This window comes from Gymnodraco acuticeps, unplaced genomic scaffold (genome assembly GCF_902827175.1).
Source record: "Gymnodraco acuticeps unplaced genomic scaffold, fGymAcu1.1, whole genome shotgun sequence".
Classification (NCBI taxonomy): Eukaryota; Metazoa; Chordata; class Actinopteri; order Perciformes; family Bathydraconidae; genus Gymnodraco; species Gymnodraco acuticeps.
The window spans coordinates 130,097-151,277 of NW_022990255.1; the positions used below are offsets into that span (position 1 = coordinate 130,097).

Here is a 21,181-nt window from a genome sequence, read left to right on the forward strand (position 1 = left end):
CGTCTGACGCTCTATTTGACAACATTTTTATATTTTTGGAGTAATTATACCGTTTTTGAAGAACAGAAATATTTTTTTCTGGCATCACAATAACATTTTACGGGGGAAATCTACGTTTTGGTATGAGGGCACACTCCGAGAGTAGGAAAGCCTTGTTGTTTTTAAAACCTCCAAACTATCCCTTTTCTCCTGAAGAACAACACAAACTGGACTCAAACAATAAGCAGTGCAAAACAAGCTAACCTTTTTATTTCAGTGATAATAAGTACCATTTCAGCTTCATTGTCGGGATTACTTTCAGTTTTAAGCAGTTTAGGAAACAGAGAAAATAAGTTCTTCGTCTCTTGTCCTCAAGACGTGACACCAGAAACCATCGAGAACATTCAATGAATCCACAAAGAAAAAAACCCAGAGTGGGACATTAAAAAAATAACAAAAATAGATCAAAATCATAAAAATAATCCCAGTTTTTCAGTTGCAATACCTGAAGTGAAAATGGCAGATAAAACATGACAGCGTTATACAGCGTGGCAGCCCGAAAAAACCCCAGTTCAGACAGATTAATATTTATATGCTACAAATGCTAAATATTCATGAAAAAAAGTCCCTAAATTGACTGAAATTAGACGAAGAGACTGAAACAAAAAGGTACAAAGTGTGAAAAGCATCCTTCCTCTTTACAAACAGGACCATGGCGTGAGCTGGGAATTTAAATTATAATATGAGTTACCTATGTTCAGAAGATTTTCTTATTTTCACCTCAAATTAAATAAGTGTAAATCCAGTATTTTTTGTTTTCAAAAGTTTTTTGGAAATATCCTTTTTACACTCTCTTGCAGTGCGTTTTTAGAAGGTTGATACGAAGCCACACCTAGCAGCTATTAGCTTAGCATAGCACAAAGTTATTAGCTTAGCACAAAGTTATTAGCTTAGTTTAGCACAACGTTTTTTAGCTTAGCATACATTTGAAATAGCTAAACCTGTTTAAAACGATTAGTTGATTGACACAAAAAATATTTAATGCAAAAATGTCTTTAAATGCTTCCCTTAAGTTACTAAATCCAGAGCTTTTCTCTGATATCATATTGAAGTGAATATCTTTGGGGTTTTTTTACTGATAAAACAAGACATTTAAAGATATCACCTTTTAATTTGAGAACTAGGATGGACACTTTTTTTGAATTTCTGACATTTTGTACCAAAACTGAAATGTTAAAACAAGATTTAATGAGGAAGGTTACATCCCGGACTGTTTCTTTGTTGTCTCACTCCAGAGAGTTGATTTGTTATCAACCAGGAAGTAGTCTGGTCCGTAACCCTCCCAAAACAACATTTTTTACATTTCCAATTGTATACAGGTTATACAGTTATATAAGATATTACGTGATGATTCGAGGCCTTAAAAAGGGAAGATTTCACTCAAAAATAAATTGAATTGTATGGAACTAGAAAGCTTGTGGTGCTCCAGGCGCCAAAAAAGTACATTCGAAAAGGTGTACTGTATAAATAATAATATTTCCAATACATCAAATCACAAAAAAACAACAACGTTTTTTTTTAAAACAGACTTTTCCCTGTTTCCAGTCTTTGTGCTAAGCTAAGTCGAGCTAACCGGCTTCCTTTCTGCAAGAAGCATAAGTGTATTTCGAAAGAATGTCAATTAATTGTTTTAAATTAAATTCAAATTTAAAAAAAAGTTTTTTTAACACCCATAATAGTTTCAATTAAATTCCCAGCTTACAAAACACATGTTGGCATCTAAAGCTCCTGGAGAGAAGAGGGAGAATCTTCATAAAGACAGAGATGCATAGTAGTAATATCTATCTTTTAAATCAACCTAATTTCTATTCTGCATGAGACAATTAAACATGTGTGTGTGTTGGGCTCCTAAAGCGTGTTTAAAAGAGAGAGAATGAACAACAGCGGGACCGTAGAAGTCATCCATTTGGGATTGGATTTGATGCAAAACAGGGACGGGGGAGAAAAAGCCGAACAGTGATTTACAAGGTGATCAAACAAGAAAAAACAAGTCAAAGTATTTACTATTTTAAGGTTAAACGAACAACGCTGAGGCAACAGATGCAAACTAAAATTGTTGGACAAAAGGGGCTTCATGTATCAAGGACGATTCAGAATAATGTCAGCTGTATTTATTAGAGAAGACATATGTAATTGAGGAGAGTATTATCTTGGAAATGGGTCTGAAGAATGTCAAAGTGGGAAACTTTAAGATACTTTTCATGAAATTACATGTTTTGTTTGAGGATTTAGATTAAAAGTGGACAAACTGTGAAGTAATTTTAACACGAAACAAATAAACAAACACCGTGAACAAGTGCGGACAACAATAAAAAAAACAGTAAAAACTAAGAGAAACGTGTGTGTGTGTGTGATGAGGTCCTTTAACTACGAAGGTCAGATTTGGAGCACCTGTGGAGAGAAGGCGTCACGCAGCCACTTCCTGTTGTTGTTAAATTAACATTTTTAGTGTTTGTATCCCGAGACGGAAACATCTGGAAGTCTCCAAAATCAGTTTTCCTCCCGATTTTAGTACGAAAAAAAATCCACAACGTTTTTTTTTAAGCTTCAACAGTCGGGCTTTCAGGAGTCTGTTTGCAAAGCCCCAAAAATGTCGTTTTTAAAGTTTAAATCCACTCCTCCTCTTCTTCCTCTTTAGTTTGTGTCACAGCTGCAGACCTGGGTTCAGAAGAACTTTAGTTGAATATCTTTAGATCTTTTTGAAGGAGCTTTTGAAGAGTTGTGTGGCAGAGAAACCTAAATATTTCCTTTTACATCACACATCAGGCAGAATATTTAAAATACTCCAGACTTCTGGTCCAATTGAGCACTTTAAAACAAATGCTAGGAAAAGTAATTCAGGGATCCTAAAGATTTTTGATTTATTGGGAAATATCCCTCGATTGTTTTGCTTTCAGTATACCAAAAAAATCCATATTAACAATTAGACATTAGATCTGGCTGCTTACAAGGTGACTTCTTTGTGGTTTTGGGTTATTTCTATAGTAGATCATTCCTTTTTTTATGCTTAAGGACGTTTTTCCAAGTAACGCAAAGTTTAAAGTGTTTTTTTTTTGCAGAATTATTGGCGATTAAACTCAATATTGTCAATTTAATTAAACTAATTGGTATAAATGTTGTTGCTGACCCTTTTAAACTCGACTCATTTGTGGATTTGGTATACTTCCTAAGTTGATTAGTCATACACTTCTTCTGCAACTTCTGCAAAAGCAAGGTTTAAAGTCGTGCTTTTGACTCATTTTTGTGCCAAGTTTTAAACGTTTTTAACTAAGTAGCGTACAGTCCTGGTTAATCCTAGTCTTTGCACAAGAGACATCTGCATATTTTAGATTTTAGGAGTTTAAAACCTTTGAAATTGACTCTTTTTCTGCACCTGCACATGAACCAATGAAGATTGAGTGATTGAGCCTTGACTAGTGTTTCTGCTCCAGGTCTGCAGAGCGTGGTTCTTTTTGTTAGAACTTGGGCTGGTAGAGAGAAATCGTAGAAATCGACTATTTCTGGACGTTTCTCCACTTGCACATGAACCCTGATCAGTGTTTCTGCCCCAGGTCTGCAGATCGCGGTTCTTTCCGTTAGAACTTGGGCTGGTAGAGGGCCACGCGGCCGCTGAGACACCCTGAGGCCAGCTGGCAGTGCGTGGGGGAGAACTTTGTGGTGAGCACCACGTCGCTGTGGGAGTAGAGCGAGCGGATCTCCCTCAGCACGGAGGTCTGCACGGGCAGGCAGTCGGACAGTTCGCCACAGCTCTCGTCGAAGGCCAGCAGCCGCACGCCGTAGCCGTACGGGGAGCAGATGAGCCGCCCGTCGGGGCTGAAGCACAGCTCCTTGATGTAGCCCCGGCCCACGTTGGCCTCCTCGATGTAGTGAGTGAGGCGGAGCGAGCAGCGGGGGGAGACCAGTGGGCGAGAGGGGGCGCCTTCCTGGAACTCGTACACACAGGTCCACTGGAGAGAGGGGGGGTTATAGAGCACAATGTAAGACATTTACAAAAGATTTAGGACAAAGTTTCAAGAAGAACGTTAGTGCTCTAAAAATGACAATTTTTGGTTAATAGTAAAGCATCCCTTACTGCAACTCCTTTTAGGGGAGATTTAAATGAATTATTATCATTATTCTTGTTTATCGGTTAACAGCAAAGCATGTGTAAATGTAGCCGGATTAGATTAGGCAGGGGTCTTTTCAACACAAGGCAAAGGGCTTCACAGCAAAAAAACACACATGTAAAACACCATTTAAAAAAGTCAAAGGAATATATATTAAAAAGCTGGTATAGAATAAAAACCAATATATTAAAATGTATAAAAATGCAACTGCAAAAATGAAAATCTGTAATTTAAATAACTGATGGTTGCAGCGGACGTGCAGATGTCTGTTGGTTTTCCTAAATAAACGCAGAATAATGATGAAGTTGCATAGATCTAGATCAGGGATGGGCAAATATTCCCATGGAAACACTCACAAGAAACACCGGCTGTTATGCCTGCTGTGACGTTACAGGTCATGGCCATTTCTATTGATCATAACTCCATTGTTGAGGTCTACTCGAATAGATTTACATTGTTCAATGTTCCAAACTCACATTGGTTTCTCACAGCATCTCTGTATAGTATGTGTATTCACTCTCTATCCTACACGGCTTGTTGGAGCTCCTGAGGGGGCTGCAGCACCCCCATCTGCGAGGCTCCACTAGCGCACACACATTTCCCGTGCTTTCCAAAAGTTTAAAATAGTTTTATTCCACTGTTAAATAACCTGTTCAATACAAACATGCCACTTGTAAAAATGAAATAACATGTCTGTGAACTGATATTTGTTTAGTGAGCTTATTAGAGGATGTTCCCTGAAAGATTGAAAAATGTCAATGAAAGACATATTTGTTAATAATTACATACAATACATGGAATTTGTGTGTTTATATGCATGTGTGTGTGTGTGTGTGTGTGTTTCAAGTGAATCTGCGGCCCCTTGGTGGCCAGTACATAAATGATGTGGCCCCCACCACCATCCAAGTTGCCCATCCCTGATCTAGATGCATTAACAGGTATCTAACTTCAGATGAATAAACATGAGGATGTTTTTGTACCTCCTGGTCGTCCATGTTGCTGGAGCAGCGGATCAGCGCCGCCCAGCCCTTCGGGTGCAGCTGCAGAGACGTGATGCAGTTCCCTCTGTCCCTCTCTCCAGGGATCTCTGGAGTCAAAACCTCCAGACTGTTCCTGGGAGACAGACCTGAGGGAGGAGGGAGGAGAGGAGAGGAGAGGGTCTTATAGTCTCCTTAATTATTACACTGGCAGAACCTCAGATACGATAATACTTCAAAGGTCCCCTATTATACTGTTTTTCATCAATATATTATAGTTCTCAGATATATACAGAGCCTGTCTCTGATTGGCTGAAACACCAAACAGATCATTGCAGCATTACCCATAATCCCCTCTGTTTCAGCCCTGTTTCCAAAGTGCTGATTCTCTGTCTGTTACTTTAGATGAAAATAAGGAGCCCCTCCCCACGCCCCTCTGAGAGACATTTGGTTACAAAGAACTCAATGGAGCTCTAGGAGGAGATTCAGGTGATAAGGGGGGGGGGGGGGGGTTACCTTGGCTGCTGATTGGCTAATGGTTACACAAGACCAAACATCGTTATGACATCATAAAGTGGCCAAAATCTGATCAGCTCATTTTCAGACAGGTTTTTATAGAAATGGATCAAAAAGAGAGAGAATCTTTGTTCCTGAAATTTTCAGAGTCTCTTTCCACAGAGGGGACACATGTTGATGTAGAAGAGACATGAAGAAGAGGGGACACATGTTGATGTAGAAGAGACATGAAGAAGAGGGGACACATGTTGATGTAGAAGAGACATGAAGAAGAGGGGACACATGTTGATGTAGAAGAGACATGAAGAAGAGGGGACACATGTTGATGTAGAAGAGACATGAAGAAGAGGGGACACATGTTGATGTAGAAGAGACATGAAGAAGAGGGGACACATGTTGATGTAGAAGAGACATGAAGAAGAGGGGACACATGTTGATGTAGAAGAGACATGAAGAAGAGGGGGACACATGTTGATGTAGAAGAGACATGAAGAAGAGGGGACACATGTTGATGTAGAAGAGACATGAAGAAGAGGGGACACATGTTGATGTAGAAGAGACATGAAGAAGAGGGGACACATGCTGATGAAGAAGAGACATGAAGAAGAGGGGACACATGTTGATGTAGAAGAGACATGAAGAAGAGGGGACACATGTTGATGTAGAAGAGACATGAAGAAGAGGGGACACATGTTGATGTAGAAAGAGACATGAAGAAGAGGGGACACATGCTGATGAAGAAGAGACATGAAGAAGAGGGGACACATGTTGATGTAGAAGAGACATGAAGAAGAGGGGACACATGTTGATGTAGAAGAGACATGAAGAAGAGGGGACACATGTTGATGTAGAAGAGACATGAAGAAGAGGGGACACATGCTGATGAAGAAGAGACATGAAGAAGAGGGGACACATGTTGATGTAGAAGAGACATGAAGAAGAGGGGACACATGTTGATGTAGAGGAGACATGAAGAAGAGGGGACACATGTTGATGTAGAAGAGACATGAAGAAGAGGGGACACATGTTGATGTAGAAGAGACATGAAGAAGAGGGGACACATGTTGATGTAGAAGAGACATGAAGAAGAGGGGACACATGTTGATGTAGAAGAGACATGGAAGAAGAGGGGACACATGTTGATGTAGAAGAGACATGAAGAAGAGGGGACACATGTTGATGTAGAAGAGACATGAAGAAGAGGGGACACATGTTGATGTAGAAGAGACATGAAGAAGAGGGGACACATGTTGATGTAGAAGAGACATGAAGAAGAGGGGACACATGTTGATGTAGAAGAGACATGAAGAAGAGGGGACACATGTTGATGTAGAAGAGACATGAAGAAGTGGAGACTCATGTTGATGTAGAAGAGACATGAAGAAGTGGATTTTGCACAATAGGTGACCTTTAATGGTCAGATCAAAAACAACCAATGCTCCTTGCTTCACGGCAGCTCCATGTGTAACACCAACAGACAAATATCAAGACACAATACATGAAAAACAAACATTGAACATAACAACACGATCACTGAGAGAAAACCTGAGAGCCTTCAGCGAGCATCGGATCTGGATTCAGCTCTGTGTTTACTGAGAGGACTGACTGGAGCACAAAGGATGCTTCAGGCTGACTTTATGATGATGAGATATGTTTTCCTCTGACCTTCTCTGGGAGCGTGGATCTTGCTCGAGTCGTTTCCGTGACGAGGAGTTCCTGCCGACCGAGACGCTGACGAGCCTCCGTCTGAGGGGCGGAAATAAATAAACGTTTTAATTACAACAAATCACAATCGAGAGGACAATAACAACAGATGCTCATGGTGAGTCAACGAAGGATTTCAATAATGGAACCAGCCTGAAATATGGAAAGTCTTCATTTTAATATTACAAGATACAATAACAACGTAAAACACAATAAATGTAATTTTTCAGGTTTCTATAAAAACACCAGGGCTCAGCAAGTACTGTTAAAAACAATGCATTTGTATCCATGCAATGTGTGTCATAAGATTTTCATTGCTATTTCCACACTAGCTTTGTGCATAAGACAATAAAACCCTTGAATCTGGAATCTTGCTGGTGAGTGTTTCCCTACCCGAGCTGAGGGGGGTCCTCCGGGCTCGCAGCATGCGGTAGCTGCCGACCTCCAGAGACTGCGTGAGGTCCAGGTCGTGCAGGATCAGCAGGTACCCCGAGGACGTGGAGATGAGCATCTTGGAGCAGTCGGGCGTCAGGCGCATCCTCATCAGGTACCGCGTGTGGAAGAACTTCTTGTGCGGGCAGCCGTCCTCCGTGAACCTGCAGAGGGACAAACAGGAGGTTTGAGGGCTTAATAGATCAGAGGCAGCGTTTCCGCCAGGGGGGCGTCTTGCCGTCATTTGACAAAAAATCTATAATTCGAGAGAAGATCGAGTTTTTATCGCTTGAAATGACGAAAAGGAAAAAGGACAAGGACGTCCTTCTGTTGGAGGGGGAAAGGAGTCTGGTGGGATTATTTTCGCCACCAGCAAAGCGTGTTCCTGTGACCGAAAGTGTACTGCCGGCGAGCCTTGGCGGGGGGTGCTAGTGGAGCGCCGGAGCCTCGCAGCGGCGAAACTGAGGCTCCGTGGTGAACTGTGGTAACATGAAGAGCCGTTTGGGAGCCGGCTCTTCTTAGTGAGCCGAGCCAAATGATCCGGCTCACTAAGAAGCGCCGGAATTCCCATCACTAATACGTAAAGAGATAGTATCTATAAAGGGACGGCTCAATTCAAAATTCAAGTCATGTGACACGACGTGACAACCCCCCCCCCGCTCTCAGGGTGGACGCCCTCTCAGCCCTGGTCTGGCGGAAACACTGATCAGAGGTATTCTCTTATTTTTTTTATCCGTCTGTCCTTTAAAACTTTATTTTTGAATGTTTACATTATAAAGAACAATCATACAGAATGTCATTGGACAGTCAAATACATACTGTAGAGCAGTGTTTCTGCTCTACAGTATACTCACGGACCACCAGTGGTCCGCGGACCACACTTTGAGAAGCACTGCTGTAGATGCAACAGTGCACATTTAAACCAGACTGCCAACAAGCAGATCAAATATACCCCAGCATGAAAGAAAACAACAACAATGTAAATAAAAAAACTGAGTAAATGAGAGAAGTAAACACGTTCTCATAATAGACACCAAAATAAAAAATAAAACCATACAAAGCAAATGGCAAACAAAAGCGGTATTCTCTTTAGAATGGCTTGGAAACAAAGGGCCTGTCTAGAGCAGTGGTTCTCAACTGGTGGGTCGCGACCCAAAAGTGGGTCCCGAGGCCTGACCAGTTGAGAACCACTGGTCTAGAGGGAGAGAAACTCCAGCTCTTCAGGAGGAATCATGTCCAATCACAGCCAGAAAACCCATTTACAAAACCGTACAGAGATAAAGGGGAAGGTTTTATTTGACATCGGCTTGAAGGGAAAGGGCTTTTATAAAGACAGAGATTTATTAGTTTTGACGTTTTAGATCCTGGTTCAATATTAAGTGATAGCAATGTTGAAAAAGCTCTTTATTCATCTCATGCTGCAGCACTTCTCTTCACCCTCTGTCTGAAACCAGAGCCCAGTCTGCTCTGATTGGTTAGCTGGTGGTCGGCTCTGTTGGGATTGGTCAACCGCTTAGAGATGTCCCGCCCCTTAGCCTATCACGTACAATGTGTTGGAGCGCTAGCCAATAGAAGCACAAGTGTAATCTATCTAGTACCTCTGGGTCATATCATCAGACATAACATCAACTTCCACCGCTATGCTGACGACACCCAGTCTATATCAAAACACAACCCAATACCACCGATACTATCCAAACACTAAACACCTGCCTGGAAGACATCCGCTCCTGGATGACCACCAACTAGCTCCAGCGCAACAGCAGCAAGACGGAGGCAATCCTGATAGGCTCCACCGACCAGCTTGCCAAGGCCGCCAACATCAGCCCCTCCCTTGATGGTCAGCTCATTTCTCTCTCCTGCGTTGTCACCATCCTCGGTGTAAGGTTTGACCCCACTCCGTCTTTCCAAGCCCACATCAAACACATCACCAAGACCTCCTTCTTTCACCTGAAAAACATTTCCCGACTGAAGCCCTCACTCAACTGATGACACCGAAAGACAGGACTAGATTATTGCAATGCACTCCTCTCCGGTCTCCCCGCCAAATCCATCACCGCCTGCAACTTGTCCAGAACAGTACAGCCAGAGTTCTCACCGGTGCAAACAGGTCTGCACACATTACATGTTACTTGTTAGACGCTTTTATCCAAAGAAACAATCCCCACCGGAGCAATTTGGGGTGAAGTGTCTCAGGGACACAACGACATGCTGACTGCAGTGGGGTTTGAACACCAGCGCTCGATCCACTGTGCCACACGCCACACATAACCCCCATACTTGCACAACTACACTGGCTCCCAGTCCACTACAGGATCCAGTTTAAGGTTCTGCTCCTCACGTACAAAGCCCTGAATGGACAAAGCCCAAAATACCTCTGTGATAGGGCTGCTCAATTAATCGTATTTTAAATCGCAATTACGATTTTGGCTTGCAACGAAAACAACGTCATCGAAATAAAACGACTTTTTTTTTTTTGTATTGGTTTTTCAGTTGAATTCTACTTAAAGTTCAGGGTAATCAACTGTTAAAAACATTCTGTTCACATTTCTTTTTTCAATAAATGGATGTTTTCAAAGTAAATGGATAATCGTTTTTAATAATCGTGATATAAATTATTGACAAATAATCGAGATTATGATTTTTGCAATAATCTGTGACCTCATCCGCACACAGACATCTCCCCGCTCTCTCCGCTCCTGTTCTTTACATCCCCGCCGCACACGTCTCCGAACAATAGGAGACCGAGCCTTCTGCTCATTCGCCCCGCGCCTCTGGAACTCCCACCCAGATCAGCTGAGATCTGCCCCTTCCACCGAGGTCTTCAAAACCGGCCTTAAGACCCTCTTCTTTCGGCAGGCCTTCCAATAAACTTTGAGCATGGCACACCTGGAGTACTGCCATTGTTATCTCCGACTTTTTTTTATTTTTATCCCTCAAATGTTATCAGTGTCCTTTGTTGTGAAGCACTTCGAGATTTGTCTTGGCAGATGAGAAGCGCTATATCAATTAAATGTATTATTATTTATTATTAAGTGTTCTGTAATGATGTCACTATATTCAACAGGCGGCTGTGGCTCAGTCGATAGTATGCTGGACTTTGAATCAGGGGGTCAAACCCCGCTGCAGTCAGCATGTCAAGACACTTCACCCCAAATTGCTCCTGTGGGGATTGTCCTCAGTACTGAATGTATGGAAGTCGCTTTGGATAAAAGCGTCTAACAATGCAGTGACATGTAATGTAATGTAATATTCAGGAATTAAAAAGGAGTCCAATTGAGGCCTTTCAGGGAGTGTGTGTGAGAGAAACTCCCTCTGGAGGGGACAGAGGGAGTTTAGACTTTGCAGACCATTTACATGCACTAAAACAGGGGTACTCAAATACAAATCTTAAAGGTCCAAAATAAATGTTTCAATAAGACAAAGGTCCGTTTATTACGGTCATTCAAACTTTTAAACAATTGCAACAAGATTCTTAACACGAGGTTGCAAAAACAAAAATAATCTGTATGCAGCAGTTTTCATTGTTATTGTGTCTGTGCTTGACCCCTCAGAGTCGCAGTGTAAGAGCTGCACAGTTATGAATAAAGGCAGCTGCACCCTCTTTCATTCAGCATTCCCATTATTGCTTTATAAATGTCTTGCCCCTTGTGTGTCCACTGAGGTTCGTCAGGCCCAACACATCTTCAACAAACTCCCCCTTTGCCTCATCATAAAAACTCACAAACACCAGCAACTGAGCATTGTCAGTGGTGTCAGTGGACTCACCCACAGCTAAGGAAATGCACTGTGCATTTTATATTCCATCACAAAGCTGATGAATCAAATCACCAGCCAGTATTTATGTTCTTCTGGTTGCTGTGGAATCTGAGAGGGGGATTTGTTTGATTTGACCTGTTATTTCCTCTTTTTGTTTGCCTTCACATGGTCTCCATCACTTCAGTCATGCATTCTTTTATACTGCAGTTATTATCCAGTGGAAAGTCCTTACCTACTGGCCTAGTTAAATCAAAGTGGTTACTTTTTTTTGGCTGGGCAGTGTAGTTTTAAACACCGTCTTATTTGACTTTCTCAGGACTTAAAACAGTTTTTTGGGGGCAGACCCCCTCAAAGAAAAAAATATATTTACACACGTAAGGTCATCATCTTAATAGTTGTGTATGCTCATCCGTGAGCAGAGCATCAAGTTGTCTATTACAGCTGAATGCGGCGATTACCATTTTGTTCAGCAAAACGCCTCACAAACGTATTAAGATCAACAGCTTTAGTGCGTTTTGATTCAATGCTGAGTACAGCCACACTGACAGTCTCTTCTCTGTCAGACCGCAAATACCTCATTCCTTCAGTGCTTGGGTCCGAATGCTTCTCGTTTTGCGCCGTCCAGTTAAAAATGAAATCGCCGCCAATCATATGTCCACGCTCGCGCCAGGACCGGGGGAGGGGTTACATGACGTGCATCTTGTGCTGCATTCACTTGCACTCGGACATTAGAGACTTTCTCTCATAAATGTCCGATGAGCCACAACTTTTCTTTCAAAACAAAGCTGCCAACTGGGGTGGCAGCTGGGGTGGCAAGGCCTATTTTTAGGGTGTCAGTTGCCACCCCGGTAGGTGAAACTAGGCTACTAGCTACAGTACAGATGGAACTAGATGAGCTGTTAACTCTCGCTCTGAATTTTTTTTGTTTTTGTTTTAATTCTCGCTCTGACTTAGACAGGTTGAAAGAGACACACACATTTTTCCCACCCGCATTCCACGAAGACCCGCCCTACTGTGCCTCTGATTCGCAGATTGTTTGGGGGAAAAAAACGCTGACTGGATGCTGAATGTGATTGGACCAAAGCGTTGACACACACAGGTGGAACACAGTGGAACAGTCAGACATGCAGAGCGCTGTTTGCAGTGGACATAGCGGAGAATTTTGACTCGTTGCGAATGCGTTGTGGCGATGTCTCACATATAATACAGAGAGATAATACATATGAAAAGTATAATTTGCTCAGAGTCCGGAGACAGTGCTGGTTCGGTCCGGATCCGGACCGGAGTCCGTAGTTTGAGGATGCCTGCACTAAAACCTATAGAACACACTGAACACTTTTTTTTAAATAAAGTAAGTCAGGAATGTGGGGGCTCTCCATCTCCAGCTGCCGTGTTTGCTCCAAGCTGGGAAAGCGGAATGGGGTGGTTGTGTTTCAGGTGCAGTTTAAGGGTGGTCGTATTGCCTGCTTTTGTTGCTACCTTTTTAAAACAAATGCGACACACCGCCCGGCTCATTCAAGTCCGTAGGTTCGCCTCGTTGATTTGGCTTACATCCAAAATATTCCCACACCGGAGATGTGGTATTCGGTTTTGCAACCAATTCCATTTAACTTCAAATTCCCCTCGAGTAAGTCACACGTTGTCTCCTGCTTGTCTCTATATTATTCATTAGGCTGCTACGCTGCGCGCGGAGTGTCCTGACCTGGCTGTGTGTGAGCCCCGCCCCTCACGGCGCGCCGGGCCGGCAGCCACAGCGCGCCGGGCTAAAATGCTGGTCACATCCTTATGTAAACAAACACGCATGTAAACGGCAATTTATCGAGGTCAGAAAAGTTATCGAGTTCATTTTTTGTTATCGTACGATAGGTCAATTAATTGCTTATCGCGACAGGCCTAACTGTGAGGGGGGGGGGGATAGAAACTCCCTTTGATGGGGACACTGGGATTTTAGCCTTTGCAGACCATTTACATGCACTAAAACCTATAGAACACACTAGAGGAGAGGGGAAACTGAGGAAAACGTACAATATGTTGGAGCGCTAGCAAATAGCAGCGCAAGTGATGTCACTATGTTCAGGAAGTAAACAAAGGAGTCCAATGACTAAACCTAAAATCTCCTCTCTCTCACCTGTTGGTGTCCCACGTGATGACGTTCCCGTCGAACCCCGAAGTGACGAGCAGTTTGGTGTTGGTGTCGTACTCGATGTTCTTCACCCAGCTGGCGTGGCCGTGCAGCGAACACACCTTCGAGTTCAGCTTACGCAGATCCCACAATGCAATGGTGGTGTCGTCGGAGCAGGTGGCGAACAGACGATTGTCCAAAAACCTGCAGGGAGAAGAAGACTTTAAAGGTCACCTATTATGCAAAATCCTCTTCTTCATGTCTCTCTACATCAACATGTGTCCCCTCTTCTTCATGTCTTCATGTCTCTTCTACATCAACATGTGTCCCCTCTTCTACATCAACATGTGTCCCCTCTTCTACATCAACATGTGTCCCCTCTTCTACATCAACATGTGTCCCCTCTTCTACATCAACATGTGTCCCCTCTTCTACATCAACATTAACCCCCCCCACCCCCACCTTATCGCCTGAATCTCCTCCTAGAGCACCATTGAGTTCTTTGTAACCAAATCTCTCTCAGAGGGGCGTGGGGAGGGGCTCCTTATTTTCATCTAAAGTAACAGACAGAGAATCAGCACTTTGGAAACAGGGCTGAAACAGAGGGGATTATGGGTAATGCTGCAATGATCTGTTTGGTGTTTCAGCCAATCAGAGACAGGCTATATATCTGAGACCTGTGATATATTGATGAAGAACAGTATAACAGGGGACCTTTAAGATATGGAAAGCAGCTGATTGTATTCACCCCTGCACTTTGAATTTAATGTGTCCTTTTCTGCCAGGATGCTGCAGGCGAACTTTATGACCCCCCCTGACGATGATAAGATAAGAGATAAGAAGTACTTTATTGATCCCAATTTGAAATGTTTGCGTTGCAGCAGCATAAAAAGACAAAGGCATTGTACAATACTTCCAACATGAGAGTAACATGATAACAAAGGTATCCCAACTGTAGCTGTGAACATGACAGGATGTGTGATTACCTAGAAGAGCATCAGGACTGTTTGAGGCGTATGATAGCTATGTGATTAACCTGTTAGGCCCCAAGCCTGTTTTTCAGGTCTCAGGCTCGAACATGACATTCCCAGAACAAATGACCATATCTTCCCTTCTAAAAGGGTTAAATTAATAATCTTTTTTCTCAAAGTAATGATAAACCTGTGAGTTGGATGTAGAGAAGTCAGATTCAATATAGATGTTTTCTATTTTAAAGAAAATTCAGATTGAACATGGTAAAAAACTGTAAATTATAGTGTCCGTCCAAAAACTATTTTGTACTTATAGTGAAAACTAACCTTGGATGATGGGTTAGTAGACTAAAAGCTTTAGGGATCCAAAGTACAACATATAATAAGTTCCCTGTATCAAGATTGATGCAAAACAAGTGATATTTGACCTTTTTAGAGAGATTTAGCAAAAAAACCCTCTTCTGGGGCCATTTGGGTGGATTTTCCATATCTCTGGCCCCCCTTGCTGGATGTTGACATGTGACATCTCTTTCTGACCGTCAGAGCCAATGGAATCGAGGGGAATCGTCCCGCACACACTCATGTTAAAAAAAAATGGTGGCCTCTCTGCGCATGCTAGCTTGCAGGAGAGGGGAGAAATATCGCTGCTCTGATATCAAGCAACGGAAAAGCTGTTTTATTGCTTATGGATTATCAGAACATTTCAAAGGGGACGCAGTCACATTGGATTAACCTATGGATTAACTACACCATCGTTTTTATCGTTTTACTGCCATTGAAGACCAGTTTAGACCAGACAAAGACGAAGGTAAGCCATGTTAGCGTTGTGGGCTACCTAGCGCCACTTGTTTTGATGTACGTTTTTGTTGATAACGTCGCGAGTTTGAGATTCTGTGTCTCCTTGCGATCATAAACGATGTGTTGGATGTGCACCTAGGATAAGTAATAAGGGAGCTAGGAGTGATTATCGGTGCAGTAATAGGTTAGCATTTTTCGCTCAAGGGTCATTTAGATGCTTCTTATGAGACTTGTGTTTTGTTTTGGTAAACATGGTTTGTATCGTCAGTTAGCTGAGATTATTCCCGTTAATCTGGTATAACACATTAATAGGCTCTTAAATATTAAGATCCCCTGAGACACAGTGTCGTGAAAAAAAAAAAACTAAAGTACCCGCCGGCGGGGACCTTCGGGCTTAACAGGTTGATGATTCAGCCTCTATGGAGATGGACATATGACAAGCATGCTCATTTCTGACGTGGAGCTAATCTGAAGTAAACATTGAATACTGCTTTCTATTCCTCCATCTTGTGACTGTGTAACTCCCTCTCTTGGATATCAGCATGTGAAGGACACTGTTCAGGAACTAGTTGATGCTCTGTATGTGATGACTCCTTCCATTCTGGAGAGGACCACAGATACATGGATCCTGAGGTTGAAGCTCAAGCCGGGGACGAGTGAGAACAGAAATGTACAGTGTGATTGTTTACCTGATGTTGTTGACGCAGTCCTCGTGAGCCTCCGTCAGAGTCTTTATGTGTCGGGAGGAGATGGGGTCGAACAGCAGGACCTCCGTCTGCTCGCAGGCCACCGTCAGCACCGACCTGAGCACGGAAACACGAGTAAATCACACGAGAGGACGAACTAAGGGATGTCCAGGGCCACGTTTCAAACCATAAATCTTTGTTATTTTGCTATTGAATTATGTCCTGCATTTTATTTTGTTATTATTTTATGTATGTATGACGCTGCATGTCTTTGTTGTCTTTTCTGAATGTTTTGATTGCACCTTAAAAAGGAGTAGCTTTACTCTTCTCGTTGTATAATGACAATAAATGCTTCCTATCTATTCTATTCTAATCCGCAGATCTTCTTATCGTGGTTTTCAACACAAACAGCTCCAACAATGCATAAACCCACAAGAACAACTTCTAACTAAGATCAATTATATATGTACGGAATAATTGATGGCAGACTAAAGGAGCGAAGTACACAGGCACATAAGCATGATTATTTTGGGCTACTGTACGGATAGATACTGTATCTGCAATTTGCTCAGAGAAATGTAAGAATGCCTTTAATATATAAGAACATGGTAAACATGGCTCGTCCTCCTGACACTGTCTTCTTCGAAGTCTCTCCAAAAGACACCATTCGTTCTGTGTCTCTGTGATTGTTTTCTATCAACTCCTCGTCCTTTTGCATCCATGTTTAGTCCTACGCTTCCTTGTTGTCAGTTAAAATATATTTTTTAGTTAATTTGTGGTCAATTTTAGTCATTTTTCATCTCATTTCTGACAGGTAACAATTCTAAATAGATGTATTGTATGTCTTTGCATCAGTTTATGGTTGTTTGTAGAAGCTATTAGTTAGTTTTTTTTTACTCTTTAAGTTGGTTTAACTTGAGTTTTGTGTTTTTTCCCCGTGCATATTCCTTGACTGCGAGGTGAAGCGAACCTTGCTCCAGAGAGGAAGCAGTGAGGATGAATTTAATAATGCATTCAGGCACTTTCCAGGAAACGGCACTGGTAATACATTCAGAAAGTACCCCGTCTGCATAACTCTGGGTTAAAGGCATAATATCATCTAGCGCAGTGGTTCTCAACTGGTGGGTCGCGGACCCGCTTCGAGTGGGTCGCAAATGTATGAGTGAAGAATTTTTTTTAAAAAGTCAAACTTGTATTACTTTTACTTCTGTCACGTAGTGATCATCTTCTCAATAAAACATCTTTGCTGATGTTTTTTCGAGTCTTCTGGCCAATCAGAATCAAGAGTGTTCCCGGAAGTCCCCACGGAGAATAACTTTGCGGTAGAACTCTTCTTTATACATCCATGAGTACAACTTCAGATAACAATGAACACATAATGAAATATGACCCCCGGTCTGATGACTGACAGGTCACAGAACAATGGGGGCTATCTACCCTTACCCACAATTTAAAGTAAGTCACACAGACTCTCTCCTCTTTGCTCTTCTCTCTGTGAGGAGCAGCAAGCTGTCAGAACTAAGTGAAAAACAAACAATGGCATACAATATTATTAATATGTCGGGTAGTAATAGATGTATTTATTTTCTTCTCAGAGTACCAGAATGCATAGTTTATGTTAGTATTTCTAAAAATCTCCTGGGGGAGAATCCCCCCAGACCCCCTGCTGGGGTTGGGTTTTCAGCATGTGAGCCTTTTGATGTTATACAGTTCATCTTTGATTCCATCATCTCATTAAACCTTATTTAAAAGCATGCTTTAGTTCTGTGAAGGGATATAAGGGATATATGCACTGCACTTCACTTTCATTAATACTGTATGCTGAAAGGCGTATACATTACAGCACGATTTTTTGTTGAATAGATTTGAGTGGTTCAAATTTCGGGTTGCGATCTATTGACAAAGGAACAAGTGGGTCCCGAGGCCTGACCAGTTGAGAGCCACTGCTCTAACGCACCGGGGGAGTCTGTCCTAACATAACTTTAATGGAGAGCGTGTTGCCTCTATTTTGAGTGACTTTGTGTTTCCTTGTTGTCGTTTGGAATCTATTTCCAGCCGCTTCACATCTCGGTGTAGTTATGCTTTCTGGTTGACTATGGTTGTGGTCATTATTTGTCGTTTTGCATCTAATTTCTGACATTTTACGTTTCTAAATAGTTGCCTCTTATGTCTTTGCAGCTGTGTATGGTTGTTTGCATCCTTGAGGTGTATGTTTTTGGGCCTTTTATCTGTCTCTCTGGTCATTTAGTGTCTATTTATAATCGTGTTGTGTTTCCCCATGCATATCCTTGACAGGGGAAGTGATCCTTGGATGATGTGAAGTCCAGAGAGATGGAAGCATGTGAGGATGAATGTACGGTGCATTCAGGCACTTTCCAGAAACATGCACGGGTAATAAACTCAAAAAGTATGTAACCTGTCTGCATAACTCAAAGGCCCAACATATCCTCTTACCCCTCTATTTTGTCATTTTGTGTTTCCTTGTTGTCGCTTGGAATCTATTTTCAGCCGCTTCAGATCTCTGTGTAGTTGTTTTGGGTCATTTGTAGTCATTATGTGTGTGCTTTCTGGTTGAGGACGTTTGTGGTCATTTTTTGTCGTTTTGCATCTAATTTTAGACATTTCACATTTCTATAAAGATGTATTTTGTCTGTCTGTCCAATCCAATTTCCTTGACAGGTGAAGTGATCCCTGGATGATGTGAATCCAGAGACATGGAAGCAGTGAGGATGATTACACCAGGCTCTTCCCAGGAAATTGCATAGGGAAATTAACCCAGGCATTGCACTGTTAATAAACTCAACTCAAAAAGTCGCTTCCCTGTCTGCATAACTCGGGGTTAAAGGCCCATAATACCCTCTTACCCGTCGGGGGAGTACTCCAGGTTGAACACCGCTCCATGGGTCTGAGTGCTCAGGTTCACAGACTCCGCGGCCGGGTTCATGGAGCAGTACAAACTGGTCATTGTCCGGAAGTTATCCCGGGCAGGGTCCACAAACACCCCCCGTCTTATAGTCCTGCTCTGCAGCCAGGAGAACACACTGTTGCCGCTGCGGAGCTCCGCGCTTGCCGCCTCGCCGCTCCCTGGCTGCGGCGCGGTGGACGCGGCAGGATCGCAGCGCGGCTCTCCTGCCGCTTCTGACGCCGTGGACCTCGCTCTGCGCTCCGGCCTGATCCCACCGCTCCCCGGGGGCGAAGGAGACACTGTCGGGGCGATTTCATCCTCCGCATCCGAGTCGTCCAGGTCGGGGTCCTCCTCTTTGTCGCTGGAGCCGCTGTTGGGCCTCTCCTCCTCCGCCGCGTCCTCGCTGTCGCTCCGGTGCTCCGAGCTCATTGTCGCCGCTCCAGACCCCGCACAGGCGGCGGTGTTTCCCGGGAAAAAAGCTGCCTGACTCCGGTCACCTGTGGAGCATGAAACCGTGTTTTTTACCCAGTTTTATGGTGCCATGTTGGGCGATTTTACCCGCACAGGCTACTGAATTATATGTTGGCAGCACGGCGTCAACACAAACACGAATCGACACAAATGCAACCGGAAGAGAACAGAATTCACCTTCAAAATAAAATTACACACTCGTTTTTTTTCTACCTTTTTAAAACGAAACACATCAAATCAATATGTTATAAAGGCTACTCCTTGTTTTATTATATAGCACTGATTTAGCAAGTGAAATTAAGAACTAAATCATCAATTTGTATCGATAAATGTTTTAAGTTGAAGGGCCCCGGCAGAAGTTGAATGTGTTTACTCTAACTAACTTAACAGTTTAGCTTTCACCAAAACAAACGCAATAATTTGCTAAAGAAATGACGAATATCCGCTTCCTTGTCCATTTTCAGGTGCATGCGTAGATTGGTTGCTGCCATCTGCTGGAAGAATGCTGCACTTTATTTTATTATTTTATTTGCCTACAATTCACCAGAAGTGGGAGAAGTACTCAGATCTTGTACTTGAGTAAAAGTAGAAGTACTCAGATCATGTACTTGAGTACAAGTTGAAGTACCAGAGTGCAAGAATACTTACAATTAAAAGTCCTGCATTCAAAATGTTCCTCAAGTAAAAGTAGAAAAGTATTCTCATCAAAATATAGTGAAAGTAGCGACAGTAAAAGTAGTCGTTGTGCAGATTGGTCCATTTCAGAATATTATATATGATATGTTTTATAATGATTGATCATGAAAGTGTTCTCAAAGCTGGTAAAGGTGCAGCTAGTCTGAATGACTTTGTATACTGCAGGGTAGCTGGTGGATTTACTCCAGGTGGAACTAAAGTCTGATTCAACACTTGATTATATTTCACATCATTCATCCACATCTGTGAAGTAACTAAAGGTATTAAATACCTATGTAGTGGAGTACAAGTACACCATCTACCTCTGAACTGTAGTGGAGAAGAATTACATAGTAGCATACAATGGAATTACTCAAGTGAAGTACAAGTACCTCAAAATTGTACTTAAGTACAGTACTTGGTGATGAATGTTTTGACTTGTACTTTTACTCAAGTACAAGATATGAGTACTTCTTCCACCTCTGCATTTAAGTATATAATCTTGGATAATAAATACTACATTAAAATCTGAACAATATATAGAGCTTTTGTGTTTAGCGTGCTGAGTTATGTAACACATGGTGAAGATGCTTTAATAGATGATGATATGTTTGCCTGAACATTCAGTCAGAGATTGAAGCGTCGGGACAGTTTACATCTCCAGGATGAAGCAGCTGCTGCCGAACTGTTGCTCATACACGACGTCATGGCTTCCTGTGTTTCTACAATGCTCTTTAGACGCCTTTTAAAACAGACTTTTACTAGGCGTTATCAGCTGTGATGACTTGTCTGGCTTGTGAGGCTGGATTGATTTTATGCACCATGTCAATTGTTCAACTACATACTGATATACACCTGAACATCAGCAGGAGAGGACTCTTTAAAGTAGAGACACTACATACTTATATACACCTGAACATCAGCAGGAGAGGACTCTTTAAAGTAGAGACACTACATACTGATATACACCTGAACATCAGCAGGAGAGGACTCTTTAAAGTAGAGACACTACATACTGAT

The 21,181-nt window shown here is 42.4% G+C and overlaps 1 protein-coding gene across 1 annotated transcript; it reads right to left on the minus strand.

Annotated features, from left to right (window-relative positions):
• Positions 1-224: 224 nt before the first annotated feature.
• On the minus strand, positions 225-19,626 carry wdr32 (WD repeat domain 32). Its single transcript, XM_034220610.1, has 7 exons — positions 18,975-19,626; positions 16,114-16,227; positions 13,662-13,859; positions 7,736-7,938; positions 7,304-7,384; positions 5,126-5,271; positions 225-3,986 (listed from the first exon to the last, which is right to left on the minus strand). Exons 1-7 carry the CDS (start codon positions 19,442-19,444, stop codon positions 3,615-3,617), a joined length of 1,584 nt encoding a protein of 527 aa, XP_034076501.1. The 5' UTR covers positions 19,445-19,626; the 3' UTR covers positions 225-3,614.
• Positions 19,627-21,181: the final 1,555 nt, after the last annotated feature.